The sequence below is a fragment of the Cherax quadricarinatus genome, chromosome 16 (assembly GCF_038502225.1).
Source record: "Cherax quadricarinatus isolate ZL_2023a chromosome 16, ASM3850222v1, whole genome shotgun sequence".
NCBI classification, from domain to species: Eukaryota; Metazoa; Arthropoda; class Malacostraca; order Decapoda; family Parastacidae; genus Cherax; species Cherax quadricarinatus.
Window position 1 is genome coordinate 43680820 of NC_091307.1, and position 17249 is coordinate 43698068.

Genomic DNA, 17249 nt, shown 5'->3' on the forward strand with positions numbered 1-17249 from the left:
ACTGGTAAAAATCTCGAACTAAGATTAAAACAACATAAATATAGCATTAGAACTGGACAAGATTCCAATGCTCTGTTTATTCATGTAAGAGATTTTAACCATCCAATTGATTTTCAAGAAGTTGAGAAAGTTGTATCAAGAAAGTCCATGGTCGACAGGAATATAATTGAATCTTGTTTCATAAAAAGCAGTTTTGACAATAATATGAATATTTCCTTTGGTTTATATAAATTAGATCCATTATAACTAATAGAATTTGGGAAGAATTTAATAATACATTGGGCAAATAATTTTTTTAATTTCTTATTTCTTGGGTAGAATAGTTTGTTGGTGGGTTGTATGAAGGACCTGTCTAGTTCGGCCGGCGGGCCTGCTGTCTCGCGTCAGGTGTTTCGTTGTTGTGGGATCTGATAGTGAGGTGTGGGCTACCCCTTTATATACCTTCCTTTGATGCTTTACTTTCATTGTTCCTTGATAATGTGAGTAGTCACGAAAGCATTTGGAACTTCTTTATTCTTTCACAGTGGTTGTTTTGCATATTCTGAAATCACCTGTTTACTGTGTTCTTATTGAATATATATATATATATATATATATATATATATATATATATATATATATATATATATATATATATATATATATATAAATGCATATCAGTATAATATGCAATATAGGATTATATAATCATTCACATTTTAAATAAAATTAAAAAAACAATTAAGATTTAACTATATTTCAAGAAAATATTACGTTAAAATGCATGACCTTAGTAAAACATCAAGAATTCTTTTGTGACTGGCAAAGTTAGTGGAATTTCACCAGCGGCACCACTGATTATCTTTAATTTTCTTACGTCTGAATTCTTGTTTACCCACAACATTTTTCACTGTTGTGTCATACCCTAGTCCATCTTTTTCATTGTTGTGTCATACCCTAGCCCATCTTTTTCACTGCTGTGTCATTCCCTAGTCCATCTTTTTCACTGCTGTGTCACACCCTAGTCCATCTTTTTCACTGCTCTGTCATACCCTAGTCCATCTTTTTCACTGCTGTGTCATACCATAGTCCATCTTTTTCACTGCTCTGTCACACCTTAGTCCATCTTTTTCACTGCTGTGTCATGCCCTAGTCCATCTTTTTCACTGCTGTGTCATACCATAGTCCATCTTTTTCACTGCTGTGTCACACCCTAGTCCATCTTTTTCACTGCTGTGTCATACCCTAGTCCATCTCTTTCACCCTTGTGTCATACCCTAGTCCATCTTTTTCACTGCTGTGTCATACCCTAGTCCATCTTTTTCACTGCTGTGTCACACCCTAGTCCATCTTTTTCACTGCTGTGTCATACCCTAGTCCATCTTTTTAACCGCTGTGTCGTACCCTAGTCCATCTTTTTCACTGCTGTGTCATACTTTAGTCCATCTTTTTCACCGCTGTGTCGTACCCTAGTCCATCTTTTTCACTTCTGTGTTGTACCTTAGTCCATCTTTCTTACCGCTGTGTCGTACCCTAGTCCATCTTTTTCACCGCTGTATCGTACCCTAGTCCATCTTTTTCACCGCTGTATCGTACCCTAGTTCATCTTTTTCACCGCTGTGTCGTACCCTAGTCCATCTTTTTCACCGCTGTATCGTACCCTAGTTCATCTTTTTCACCGCTGTGTCGTACCCTAGTCCATCTTTTCCTAGATGACTTACTTCTTACCATATCCAACTCACTGTTATTGGCATATTCATGAAGTTCAATTGCAAAGTGTCTCATTCAGTGCCTGGGAAAACGCCCAAGCAGTAGGAGACACACAGCGCCTGAGGAGTAAGAAATAATCAAGTTTATGGATGAAGGAGCCCCATTCCTTTAAGTGACCTTCACTGACCCTTGGCAGGCTACGACAGGAAAGGGTAGCTCAAAGTTTACGGTTCACGATCCTATGGCCAGTATGACGGCAAGCTACTTGAAGTAAGAAAGTGATAAGATAATGTGCACTGATAGGATCATTCTGGAATGTCGGTCACCTTCCTAGTCTCTGAAGTTACCTCATTACCTCCTATGTCGGTCACCTTCCTAGTCTCTGAAGTTACCTCATTACCTCCTATGTCGGTCACCTTCCTAGTCTCTGAAGTTACCTCATTACCTCCTATGTCGGTCACCTTCCTAGTCTCTGAAGTTACCTCATTACCTCCTATGTCGGTCACCTTCCTAGTCTCTGAAGTTACCTCATTACCTCCTATGTCGGTCACCTTCCTAGTCTCTGAAGTTACCTCATTACCTCCTATGTCGGTCACCTTCCTAGTCTCTGAAGTTACCTCATTACCTCCTATGTCGGTCACCTTCCTAGTCTCTGAAGTTACCTCATTACCTCCTATGTCGGTCACCTTCCTAGTCTCTGAAGTTATCTTATTACCTCCTAAACCTAGCAGTGAAACACTCATCTAAATTAAGTTTCATATACAAAAGTGGGACACTTAGTCGCTTGCCTACAGAGTAAGTGACTTACGTAGAAGCGCAGCAGAGAGATAAAGCATGAATGTTCTCACAAAATATAACACTCACTTGAAATCCGAAACGCTTGTGTATAACGTATAACATTTAAAAGGGGTAAATTTATTTCGCAGAAGAGCTTATCAGATATATAGCACTTTCATGGAAGTGTGATCTTAATTAAAAGTGTGATCTTTTCCTATAAGTGTAAGGATGAAAGAGAACAGAAAGACATATATTAAAGTGTGATATTTTGCAGAAAGTGTGAAATTTTCCAAACAGCATTACACTTACCCGAGCGTGTAACACTTACCTAAAAGTGTAACACTTGCTTAAATGTGTAACATCTGCCTAAAATGCAACACTTTAAAATGCCTAAAATGCATCATTTTATGCAAATGCTACACTGTAGCATTTGCATAAACGTGAACACACCAAGAAACAAAACACTTACCTAAAAGTGTAACGTTTGCTTAATGGGAAATTCCTACCGAAATGTGTAACACTTAACGAAAAACACTTACCATGAATATAGCACCAATTTCTGCATAATACTTACACAGAATTGTAACATTCTCGACTACATCCTCATTGATCTCTTGAGCTTAACGAAATCTTTATTTTTTTAATACTCTCAAGCCTGCCAAGACTAAATCTAACATTTAATAAAACATATTCACCATCCATAGCGACTGAACTACCACTCTCAGCATCACAGTTCTTCAGTGTTGTATTGTAACACTTCTTTCACCAGACCAGAATAGTAATTAGACAGTGGCAGGGAAAAGGAGTGGCGGAATGGGAGGTGGTAATAGTCATAATATTATTAGTAGTGGTAATAATGCTAATAGTAGTAGTTGTAGTGGTAGTACAAATAATGCTGCAGTGGTAGGCGTAAAAATAAAAGAGTAGTGATATTACTATTAGTAGAAACCTGTAGTAATAATAATGGTAGAGATACTCATCTGTTCTCTTGTTATTATTAACTAACTTCATTATAACTATCTACTGCTACCGCTATTCCTTCCCTAATAGTACACTCTACCATATTTTTTTCATAATTCCACTATTACTACCTTATTATTTCTACCCTAACACTGCTGCATTACTACTATTACTACCATTACCATTACTAATACTACTACTCCCTCCTTCCTTTCAACCACTCCCTTCCCATGCCACCCACTCACATATATTCTGGCTCTTTCCCTTCCCAGTTCTCAGTGTGACTTGTTAATGTTCCAGTTCGGTCCGAAACGTCAGGTTATTATTGAATTGGTTTATCTGGAGAGTTTATCTGGAGAGAGTTCCGGGGGTCAACGCCCCCGCGGCCCGGTCTGTGACCAAGCCTCCTTAGGTCAGTGTCCCAGGATGCGACCCACACCAGTCGACTAACACCCAGGTACCCATTTTACTGATGGGGAACATAGACAACAGGTGGAAAGAAACACGTCCAATGTTTCTACTCTGGCTGGGAATCGAACCCAGGCCCTCACCGTGTGAAGCGAGAGCGTTAACCACCAGGCCACCAGAGCCCATGGTTGCACACTTACACCATCTCACTAAGCCAAAATTCACATTTATTTTACTTTAATAACTGTCTATCAGTTATACTTCATAATTATTGAAATCTAACGCCTTTCTCCCACTCTTAAATCAAATTTATTGTGTGCTTATAAAAAAACTTTTCTTCCTTGGTGTGGGCTGACAGTTCCGCCTCTGTGGGTTCGAATCCTTGGGGATAGAGCTCCACTAAGTGCCGGACGCCCGTATGATCTACAGTGCCAAGTTGTGGGAGCCAGACCTCCTGCTGTAGTTACCTGGCGCCTTCAGAATACAGTTCTCAACAGCCACACAGACAAGGTATGTCTATCCCACCCTACCTAAGTCTAGAAGGACAAGTTTCATGATGTGTTCCTTGCAAAAACACTGCAAAAACATCAGTCTACCTGTTGACGATTTCATGAATCATGTCCACCGCTGCCCGGTCATAGACCAGGCTTAGTTGCTGGCGTGATCAGCAAACTGTTTCTGCAAATCTTGACATTACTTAATAACATAATTCACTGTGGTAGTCCTCATCGCTATTATGAAAAATTAATTAATTGTCATCTAAATAGGAAGCTGTGTATTAGATCCAGTTATTATTGATTAAGTCACCGAGGCAAGAATGGGAAAGGGGCAATATTTTAATAATAAATCATCAAAATAGAGAAAATGAATGTTTAGTACCTACATGGTGCATTATCAGTTGACATTATACAGGTTCAGGACGTTCCAAAACGTCGTCGCTTCTCCCGCAGCTGCTTAATCAAGAAGTTTTTCTCACGTAGTATTTTGCGTTTACTTCATAATATTCGTTCTGCTATATCTATTACGTTATAATATGAAAAGGTTTGAAAACAGAATGCTTGATAAGAGACAGAAGTTACTGTAGTGTACGACAGGTACTTGAAGCTGACAGGAGTGTTGAGGTAGTGAATGAAAGCTGACGTGGAGACTGACAGCTGTGCATGATGACTGTCTGCTGACAGTACCTGATGTATTAGAAGCATGAGGAAGACAAGAAGATGTATGATAGTTTATCTGTATTTTTGTGGATTTACTTTGAAACAAATACAAATTTTCTCAGAATAAATCCTGAAAAATATGAAAAAATGATGACTAGAAGAGGACAAGACAAACAGTTGTAATATAACCATGAAGAAATAATAATAATAATAATAATAATAATAATAATAATAATAATAATAATAATAATAATAATAATATGATAATAATGATGGTGATGATGATGATGATGATGACGCAAAAGATAATGTTTAACATCACAATTCCCACTCTGATAACTTGATAACGACGCTTCCGAGTGTTTTCAAGTTTATTGTGTCAGTTTATCTTAGGATATTGTTCTCTTTGGTCACTTTGAAATATTTGGGCTGTATATGTCTTAATTTACCATTTTTTTTTTAAGAAATTCGGATATTAGTTTCTAAATGACGTCCTGTGAATGCTTTTTCTGATTACCTTCAGCTCTTCAGTGCTAATATTCAACTGAATTATTAACTTAAGCTTCGCTCTGCACTATTTTAATCACGATCACTGAGGCAACGAGAACGGAAGTTCTGGAATAAGGTAAAACCGTTTTCGGATCGTCTACTCGCCGAAATACATATACTTTCTCTTACTTTTCTTTAAATCTCTATTTTTCTAATACTTTGGTCATGAATTTTAATGATAACATCTTGACCTTTTGTTAGTCTCTATTAAAAAATAAATTTAAAAATGTATAGTATGACAGGGGCATATTTTTATTTGAATTTTATTAGAATGTCCGAACCACTTCAACAACCCTTCCTCTGCCCTCTGGAAAATACTTTTAGAAACCCTGGACGTCCTTTTTATCTCCAAACTGCGGATTTTCTGCTTTATATTCGCTCCACACCTTGTCCTCAGACACGATATCTCCACTGTCTCCAGCCTTCTTTTTGCAACAGTCACTACCTATGCTTCCCACCCATATAAGACCATTGGTACCACTATACTCTTATACATTTCCCTATTTGCCTCCACTGATAACGTTCTTTGTCTCCATAGACTCCTCATTGTTCCACTCACCTTTTTCCCCTCATCAATTCTATGATTCACCTCATCTTTCATAGACTCATCTGCTATCACGTCCATTCCCAAATATCTGAATACATTTACTTCCTCCATATCCCCTCTCCTATATTATGTTCAATCTTTTAATACCTAAATTTTCTGCTATCCGCATCACCTTGCTCATTCCTATGTTCACTTTTAATTTCCTTCTTTTACATACCCTTACAAATTCCTTCACCAAATTCTGCAACCTGTCTTCAGAATTTCCCAAAACTAAAGTGACCATCTGTGACAACTCCCACTTTGTGTAAGATTCTCTAACGCTTAATCCTACACCTCTAGCCAGCACCTGAGCATTCAATTCTCTTATAACCTCATCTATAAATATATTGAACATCCATAGTGACAACACATCCCTCTCTAAAGGCCTACTTTTACTGGAAAATAATCTCTCTCTCTCTCTCTCTCTCTCTCTCTCTCTCTCTCTCTCTCTCTCTCTCTCTCTCTCTCTCTCTCTCTCTCTCTCTCTCTCTCTCTCTCTCCTACCTCCTCTAACCTAAGCCTCAGTATCCTCGTAACAAGCCTTAACTGCTTTCAGTAACCTACCACCTATTCCATACATTTGTTACATCTGCCACATTGCTCTCCTACCCGCCTTCTCATGTGCCTTTCCCAAATTCATAAATGCAAAGAAAACCTCTTTACCCTAATCTAAATACTCTTCACTCTCCCTACCGTTCCTAAAGCCTCCTTGTTCATCTGTGATCCTGCTCTCCTTCTTACTCTTAATTCTTTCAATAATAACTCTAGCAGGTATATGCTTATTCCTTTATAAATTTTACATATTCTTTTGTCCCCTTTGCCTTTACACAAACGAATTATGTATGCTCTTTGCCAATCCCTAGGTAACCTCCCCTCTTCCGTATATTTATTAAATAAAAGCACCAACCATTCCAAAATTATATCCCCATCTGCTTTTAACATATCTGTCTTTATCCCATCTCTCCCAGCTGCTTCACCCCCTTTCATTTTGCCCACTGCCTCACTCACCTCGTCCACACTCACAACTGCCTCTTCCTCACTCCTATAAGATGCCATACCTCCCTGCCCAATGCACAAAATAACAACTTCTCTGTCTTCATCAACAGTTGATCAAAATATTCCCTCTGAACAATCTAACACTATATTCTTGAATCTACCCCATTTTTCTTCAACTTCATTTCCTATACTCTCACTCGCCCATCTTTCTTCCAATAGTTGCTTATATCTTACCCTAACTGCATCCTCTTTTAGTTTATAAACCTTCACCTCTCTCCTACTTCCTGGTGCCATTTTCTTTGTTTCCCAATTAACGTTTACTCACACTGTAGCTGCAACTGAAAAATGTTCTTATATATCTATGGCCCCTCTACAAACATGGACGTCCTGAAGTCTAACCCTGAGTTTTTTATTTATCAATACATAGTCTAACAAGCTACTGTCATTACGCTCAGTATCATATCTTGTATACTTATCCTTTTTTGTCTTATAATATGTATTACATATTATGAAACCCCCTGGAACCCCAAACTTACCTACCCCACCTCCTATATAACCGTTTCACCTACTTTAGCATTTATGTCCCCAACCACAACTACTCTCTCACTTGGTTCAAAACTTCCCGAACACTCTCTTAACATCTCCCAAAGTCTCTCTTTCCTCTACACTCGTCTTTTCTCCAGGTGCATAAACACTTATTAAAACCAACTTTTCACATTCGACCTTATTTTAATATACATAATCCTTGAATTTATGCATTTATTTCCCCTCTTCTCCTTTGATAACTGATCTTTCGATATTATTGCTACCCCTTACTTACCTCTTGCTCTCTCAGATACTTCTGACCTAATCCCATTCATTTCTCCTCACTGAAACTCCCCTACCCACTTCTGCTTTGTTTCGCTTAGAACAAGGGTGAGGAACCTTTTCTTCTGCCAAGGGCCACTTGGATATTTATAACATTATTCGCGGTCCATACAAAAATATAAACTTAAAAAATTAGCCTGCTATATTTGGTGAAACATTTAAGTAACTCACGCCTAATGTGATGGCTGGCACTGCTATTCTTTGGTGAGGCATGTGATGTTAGCTGGTATTGATGATGTTGCTACTCGCAACTGCTTTTCCAGGTTTGCTTCGGTCAGTCTGGAGCGCAGTCGACTCTTTGCGATGGTGAGTTTTGAAAAGAACTGCTGGTAGCAGCAAGTTGTTCAGAACACAGATGCTTGTATCAGTGCATGTCTCCTCAAAGTGGGAAATTCATTACTGCTTATGTAACGTTTATTGATCTTAAGCAGTGAGAGGTTGTTGTATCTAGCTTTCAGCTCATCATCACTTAGAAGCTGAATGATCTCGTGTTGTAGGTTATCCGGCACATCAGCTGGTTCCACATTGAACGGTGTAACGAAGATGTTCAATTTCATTTTTCACGTCCTTGAATCTTTCATTAAATTCCTCGGTTAGTTTCGCACATTCACCAGCATATTCAAATGTCACAGAAGGATTTTGTCCTTCCAGAGTGGAGAAATGCACCGTGGTATTCTTTTGGGTTGCAATTTCCACAACCTTAATTTAGCTTAAAATGTTTTCGCGTTTGAAGGCAAGGAGCTAAAAAGCTGCTTAGGGCCCTGCAGTTTGACATTTAGCTTTCAGAGGTATTTGGTAATGTCCACCATGAACGCTAGATCACACAGCCACTTTCTGTCATTAAGCTCCCTGACAGATTTTCCCTTCATCTCCATGAAGTGCTTGACTTCATCCGACAGTTCGTAAAACTTTATGAGCATGTTCCTGCAACTCAGACACCTCACTTTACAGTGATGAAGAAGATCACCGTACTCAGAGTCAAGTTCATTCAGTAACTGCTTAAACTGGCGGCTGTTAAGCCCTCTGCTTCTGACAAAATTTATGCATGACACTAGTGTTGACATCGTTGAGCTGCAACGACTGTGCGCAGCGACTTTCTGGATGTATCACGCAGTGGCATATAATTAATTCACGTGAATCAAGACTGAGACTTTTCAGTTCTTTCATGAAAAATGCAATTAATCCCTTTCCCGAGCGAGAAATGGCCGGAACTCATTTTTTTTTTCATTGATAAAACAAGTCCTCACCTCTTGTAGTGCCATGAATGGCTTCCAGTGACAGCAGTTCATCTTGCGTGTCAAACTCTGCAGTTATCCAACGAACAAAGACAGCCACTTGGGAAGAATTTTTTATGTCCGTTGTCTCGTCACAAGCCAGAGAGAAAAATTGGAAATTCCCTGCACAATCCTTCAGTGTTTTTTACAATATCTTTTGCCAAGCCAGTAATTCGATCTGAGACTGTTCTCCTAGACAAACTAACACTCCGAAACAATTTTACTTTACCTGGTGCTAACAAGTCCGCAGCAGCCACCGTGTACTCCTTCACAAACTCTCCTTCTACACGAGGCCTCAGCTTCTTTGCGATTAGCTCGCTCACTACATAACTTGTCTGAATAACGTTGTCTCTGTTACAACTAGGCCTAATGAAAGCGGTTTGTTGTGATTCCAAACTCCACAGAAGAACATTGATCTTATGCAATTGCACTTGGCCTCCCAATTCATTGAGTTTAGCATATTTTGAACTGATGTGACACTCCAGATTGGCGTTTTTCATTACTGCTAACGCATCGCCACGAACTAAACACACACGTTTGCCTTTGACTTCAAATATAAAAATAATCATTTGTCCATTTCTCTTGGAAAGATCGACATTCTGCATCAACTTTTCTTTGTAGAATGTCACGCCACTTATAGATTTTTTTCTTCCTAATTATCCAGTTTTAAGGAAATTTTTACTATGATTTAAACAGCATTGTTTGGAGTATAATAATGCCCTATTTTATTGGGTATAGAATAATAATGCCCTATTTTATAGGGTATAAAACTCGCCCCAGTTTGCAAAATTGGTAACATGTACAATGTTCAAAGAACTTTTGAGCGAAATATAAATAGATTACATAATAAAAAATGTTGAAATTTGTCTTTTTTTAAGGATTTTGGGAGGAAAAAAATCAATAAAAAAAAAACGGTAAAAGATATTACAAATCCCTGTTACCATTGTGCAGAACCATCATTCCTCAATAATGTGTGCAAAAATCATGACATTATGCCAAATAGTTTTTGCAAAACGTGTAACGAAAGATCAATAACTCATTCCTGAGAAAAAGAGAAATTTCATTTTCTGTAAGAATCTACATATAAAAAATGGCTATAACTATGACTATAAAATTTAAAAGGATGGACGGGTAAGCCAGCGGAAGGCCTCAGTCAGATGTCTAAATACTCAAACGGCAGGTCAACATCTAAGACCCGTGTCAGGAAACACTTATCCTGTTTCCTGACAAACTTTACTTAACCTAACTTGTAAAACTCTACGGACACTGCGCATCAGACTTCGGCGGAGGATACATCTCAACACTTGATGGCAGCCCACAGGCGACTGAGCAGCTCTCACTCTGAACACTAACTAACATGGAGTCGACAGACATGATGCCATTTTTTTTTTTACACAGGGTTTGACAAGATTAAGGATCACTAGTTTTATTGACAAGCTATTTACAGGTTAAGGATTCCTAACTTTATTGACAAGCTAAGAGCTGTTACCTACATCAGCTCATTTGAAAGCATTTTTATTGTTATGAGACATACAAGTAGGGAACAGGATGAAGTTGGAGCCATCTGTAGGCCAGCATTTTCATGTGATCAACTGACTGTATCTCGGTGACATCATTATGCTGTACGAATGTGTTCTATGCTCGAGTCATCCTGGGTATATATGATCTCAGATGGAGTGATGTTCTGGAGAAGGGTACAGCCAGAGTGAAGTTGCTGCTTTCTGCCCGTCTTGTGGCATAAAAGCTTGTTTCACACTGTCCTCGAAGTGGATCCAAGTGTGGTACTTTGACAATATTGGCCTTGTACATAACAGTAAGGCCACCCACATCCCTCCTGTGTTGAAGGCTCTGCTGAAATGACAGATCTATCCAGGATGGGTCCAGGCGAGAGATGAGACGTCTTGCTCTGTTCTCTACTCTGTCAAGCAGTCGCAGATGAGAGGGGGGGGGCAGGCAAACCAAGAAAGTGGAGCATACTCAAGGGGTGAGCGTACTTGTGCCTCGTACAGAATCTTGCAACCCCTACTGTCAAGTAGATGTGAGATACGGTGAAGTGCTGTAAGCTTCCTGGCTGCCTTGTTTGCTAGATTTACAACATGGTTCTTCATGGTTAGTTTGGAGTCAGATTTCACCCCAAGGATATCAACTTCTTCTCCAGGTGCCAACACCCTCCCATTCATCCTTACTACTGCACCAGCATTACCATCATGGTCCCTAGAGACGATCATCATTTGCGTTTTCTCAGTGTTCAGTGGTCAGTCGCCAGTGTTCAGTGGTCAGTCGTCACGTGAGGTCACAGACCCTGAGCTGCTTGGGGATTAGCGTGGACGGTTACAAAGCATGGCTTGCTTCTACAGTGTTTTAAAAGCTGAGGTTGGAGAGTTGAAGGAGGAGGTCTTGCTTCTCCAGGAGGAGATTAGGAGGCTGAAGGTCCACCTCAATGGGCCTGGGAGAGAGTGTGAGGTGGTTGGAGATGTGGGGAATGAGGCTTCTAGCAGTGAGGTGCAGTCTGTCTCTCACTGTGAGGAGGCTGTAGGTGGGGTGGTAGCAACGGCTACCAGCAGTGAGGTGCAGCCCAGCACCTGCTACAAGTGGCGAGTTGTTCACAGTAATGGGAGGCGCATCAGAGTAAGGAAAGTTAAGAGTGCAGATCTGAAGGTAGGAAATCGCTTCTCTGTTCTCCAGGATGAATGTATTCAGTGGCCAGTGAAGGTAAGGGTACTACTGCCCCTGCTAATGAAGGTAAGCGCATTCTTGTGGTTGGTGACTCTCAGGTAAGATATGTTGATCGTGCTTTTTGTAATAGGAATAAGAAGATGAGAGATAGAGTGTGCTTCCCTGGAGCTGGTGTTGGGGACATTGTCAACAGACTGGATAATATCATGTCAGGTAATGGGAACAAGCCCATTATCTGTCTCAGTGCTGGTGGAAATGATATTGGGAAGGGTAGGAGAGAAGAGCTGCTAGATAAGTACAGGTCAGCTATAGATTTCATTAAGTCTAAGGGAGGGATCCCAATCATATGTAGCATCTTGCCTAGAAGGGGAGTAGGAAATGAATGGTTGTCTAGGGCAATTGGTGTAAATTGCTGGCTAGACAGATACTGCAAGGAACTTGCAATCCCATTCATTGACAACTGGAACAACTTTTATGGCAAACATGATATGTATGCAAGGGATGGGGTTCATCTCTCTGGGGCAGGGGTGGTAGCACTTGCAGACTCGATTGAGAAGGCCATTGGTGAAATGCCTATGATTTTAAACTGATGGAAGATAGAGGTATGGGTGTGTGTGGGAAACAAGCAGGTTGCAACACTAGGGTTGGAAACAGTAAATGTATAAAAGGCATTCAGCATGAAGTTATAAATAAAGACAATAGAACAGGTCAGCAAACAAAGGGGGACAGCAGAGGGCAGCAAGGGACTAGCTCCCTTAAGGTTTACTATACTAATAGCAGGAGTGTTAGAAATAAGATAGATGAGCTAAGATTAATTGCAAGTGCAGGAAACATAGATATTATTGCTATAACAGAGACCTGGCTCAATCTGAAAGATAGAGAGATGCCCTCTGAATGTCACATACAAGGCTATAAATTATTCCACACTGACAGGGTCAACAGGAAAGGTGGTGGAGTAGCGATGTATGTCAGAGACAATTTAAATTGTTGTGTTAGACAAGATATTAAATTAGAAGCGTCAGCCACTGAATCTGTTTGGTTACAGCTTCTCGAGGGCCGAGAAAAACTAATTTTGGGTGTGATTTACAGGGCCCCAAATCTTGATAGGGAGTGCAGTAAACTTCTATGGGACGAAATTCGTAAGGCATCTACATACGAAAATGTTGTGCTAATGGGAGATTTCAACTATAGACAGATTGACTGGAGCAATTTGACAGGAAATTTAGAGTCGGGTGACTTTCTTGATACGATCCAGGATTGTTTTTTAAAACAGTTTGTGACAGAGCCAACTAGGGGAAATAACCTCCTTGACTTGGTTCTTGCCAGTAGGGAAACACTAATTAATAATCTTGAGGTTAATGATGAGCTTGGGGAGAGTGATCACAAATCACTCAGTTTTAACATAGCATGGAATTCCCCTAATAATGGCAATCAAGTCTCCGTCCCTGACTTTCGCTTGGCTGATTTCATAGGACTGAAAAATTACTTAGGTGGGCTGAACTGGAATGACCTGACTAGGGGTCAGGTAGGTGGTGATGGTTGCCGATATGATGCTTTCCAGGGCATAGTTCTAGCTGCTCAGTCAAATTATGTTCCAAATAGGGAAATCAGATCAAACAAAAATGATCCTAAATGGATGAACAATAGATTAAAATATCTGATTGGTCAAAAGAGAGGCATATATAGGCAAATCAAAAGAGGAGAGGGGCAATTAAGAAATCGATATATTCAGTTAAAGAGAGAAATAAAAAAGGGAATTAGAAAAGCAAATAGAGATTATGAGGTTAAAGTTGCAAGAGAATCGAAGACTAACCCAAAAGGATTCTTTCAGGTATACAGAAGTAAGATCAGGGACAAGATAGGCCCACTCAAAAGTTCCTCGGGTCAGCTCACTGACAGTGATAAGGAAATGTGTAGAATTTTTAACACATACTTCCTCTCAGTTTTTACACAGGAGGATACCAGCGATATTCCAGTAATGATAAATTATGTAGAACAGGACGATAATAAACTGTGCACTATTAGGGTCACAAGTGACATGGTCCTTAGGCAAATAGATAAATTAAAACCTAACAAATCCCCAGGCCCTGATGAACTGTATGCAAGGGTTCTAAAGGAATGTAAAGAGGAGCTTAGCACACCTTTGGCTAATCTTTTCAACATATCACTACAAACTGGCATGGTGCCAGATAAGTGGAAAATGGCAAATGTGATACCTATTTTCAAAACAGGTGACAGGTCCTTAGCTTCGAACTATAGACCAATAAGCCTAACCTCCATAGTGGGAAAATTTATGGAATCAATAATTGCCGAGGCAGTTCGTAGCCACCTTGAAAAGCATAAATTAATCAACGAATCTCAGCATGGTTTTACAAAGGGGCGTTCCTGCCTTACGAATTTATTAACTTTTTTCACTAAGGTATTTGAGGAGGTAGATCATGGTAATGAATATGATATTGTGTATATGGACTTCAGTAAGGCTTTTGACAGGGTCCCACATCAGAGACTATTGAGGAAAATTAAAGCACATGGAATAGGAGGAGAAATTTTTTCCTGGATAGAGGCATGGTTGACAAATAGGCAGCAGAGAGTTTGCATAAATGGGGAGAAATCAGAGTGGGGAAGCGTCACGAGCGGTGTTCCACAGGGGTCAGTGTTGGGCCCCCTGCTGTTCACAATCTACATAAACGACATAGATGAGGGCATAAAGAGCGACATCAGCAAGTTTGCCGATGACACCAAAATAGGCCGTCGAATTCATTCTGACGAGGACATTCGAGCACTCCAGGAGGATTTGAATAGACTGATGCAGTGGTCGGAGAAGTGGCAGATGCAGTTTAATATAGACAAATGCAAAGTTCTAAATGTTGGACAGGACAATAACCATGCCACATATAAACTAAATAATGTAGATCTTAATATTACGGATTGCGAAAAAGATTTAGGAGTTCTGGTTAGCAGTAATCTGAAACCAAGACAACAGTGCATAAGTGTTCGCAATAAAGCTAATAGAATCCTTGGCTTCATATCAAGAAGCATAAATAATAGGAGTCCTCAGGTTGTTCTTCAACTCTATACATCCTTGGTTAGGCCTCATTTAGATTATGCTGCACAGTTTTGGTCACCGTATTACAGAATGGATATAAATTCTCTGGAAAATGTACAAAGGAGGATGACAAAGATGATCCCATGTATCAGAAACCTTCCCTATGAGGATAGACTAAGGGCCCTGAAACTGCACTCTCTAGAAAGACGTAGAATTAGGGGGGATATGATTGAGGTTTATAAGTGGAAGACAGGAATAAATAAAGGGGATGTAAATAGTGTGCTGAAAATATCTAGCCTAGACAGGACTCGCAGCAATGGTTTTAAGTTGGAAAAATTCAGATTCAGGAGGGATATAGGAAAGTACTGGTTTGGTAATAGAGTTGTGGATGAGTGGAACAAACTCCCAAGTACCGTTATAGAGGCCAGAACGTTGTGTAGCTTTAAAAATAGGTTGGATAAATACATGAGTAGATGTGGGTGGGTGTGAGTTGGACCTGATAGCTTGTGCTAACAGGTCGGTTGCCGTGTTCCTCCCTTAAGTCAATGTGACCTGACCTGACTAGGTTGGGTGCATTGGCTTAAGCCGGTAGGGACTTGGACCTGCCTCGCATGGGCCAGTAGGCCTTCTGCAGTGTTCCTTCGTTCTTATGTTCTTATGTTCTTATAAGTGAATGTCAGTGTACAGTCATCTGCATATGCATGTGATTCTGGGATGAGATGAAGAAGGTCGTTGAAGTAGACATTCCATAACAATGGTCCCAGCACGCTTCCTTGTGGAACACTTGCCCCAATAGGATGTCTTGCTGATTCCGTTCCATTGAGAACTACACATATTGGGAAAGAAACGATTATGAAAATCGTAATTTTTGGAGTAAAAAAGAAAAGAAAACACACGAATTGGCATCATGTCCTCTTGATGACAGCAAAAACATAAAAAATACATACTTAGAAATATGATAGAAACAATCTGATTGCATCAACATGTTGCCAGAATAATGCATTATTTTTCTGTAAGAAATTTGTTTTCTAAAATTTTTCCATTTTTTCCAGGAATTCCTTCTTCCCCCCTTAACACTGGCACTGACACTGACTGTCCTCTGAGTACTGGTTGGTGTCTTACACCCACTGGTACATACTTCACTAAAATGTAAAAATTAATTCTGTTCCTGACGTCTATTGAAAATTTATCGATATTTTGTCAGTAGGAATAATAGTCAAATTGGCAGTCAAAGATTTGATTTGTTGTGATTTGTTATATGTCGAAGAAAGAATTATTTGATATTTTGTGTGAAAATAATGATGAAAGAAAGAAAGTGGAGATTAAGGTCTCAGTGGTATTTTGATGCAGAAATATGTTCGAAATGAAGACGATGGATGGGAGACCGATTCAAAATCTGAAGAAGACCGGTCGGATTTTATGAAATATTGCAAAATCAATGGCACCTAAAAAGTATCACTATATTCTTCCAGTATATTCAGTATATTCTACCTAAAATGTATCTTAATAATTCTGCAAACTTATTTCGATTTTAGGTTTCGTATTGTTTTCATTATACAGCAAAAACCGGTATGGGGACGAGTTAATATAAACTTATGTTACACTGAAAAAAGGCTCCTAGATTTATTGAATTTCGACTCACACCTGCGGTTGCCTTGGCAGGGCCAGACCATATGATTTCCCGGGCCTTAATTAATGGCCCGCGGGTCGGACGTTCCTCACCCCTGGCTTAGAGCAAGGTCATCCAACTTCCTTTCATCCATAACACTGGCAATCATCTCCTTATCTTCTCCACCACATCCATACATAGTCAGACATTCCAGTTTTATAAAGTTTTTCTTCTTTTTAATTTTAATAATATATTCAGAGAATGAGTTACCAGCCCCTTGCTCCCGGCCTTTTAGCTGCCTCTTACGACACGCGTGACTTGAGAAGGAAAGATAATTTTCCACTTCCCCGTAAAGATTAAAGGAAATAGAAAAGAACAAGCTTATACAAGCCACCTGACACCACTTTTCTTAACCTTTCAGATGATATTCCCTTCTAAGCTCTGAAGCATAGTGCAGCTTCCACATACTAGAAACTGTAATGTTTCTCAACTAATGCAAGCTATAAAATATAATGTACTGAAGCTTACACAATTCTTCACAAGTTACAGCATGCAGTTTTCTCAAGCTTACATAATCTACAGTCTATATTATTCTAAAGTATATTCACGCTTCAGCATTCAGTACTATTATGGTCTGAATCGCTCTAGCCTTCAC

General features: G+C 39.6%; 1 protein-coding gene across 1 annotated transcript in view; it reads left to right on the top strand.

Moving 5' to 3' along the window:
- Positions 1-17249, top strand: part of LOC128688798 (nephrin-like) — a 625489-nt gene that overhangs the window by 55951 nt on the left and 552289 nt on the right. Inside the window, exon 4 of the mRNA XM_070085659.1 lies at positions 4193-4344. Coding sequence (XP_069941760.1) covers positions 4193-4344 — 152 coding nt within the window. The remainder of the gene's footprint in view (positions 1-4192; positions 4345-17249) is intronic.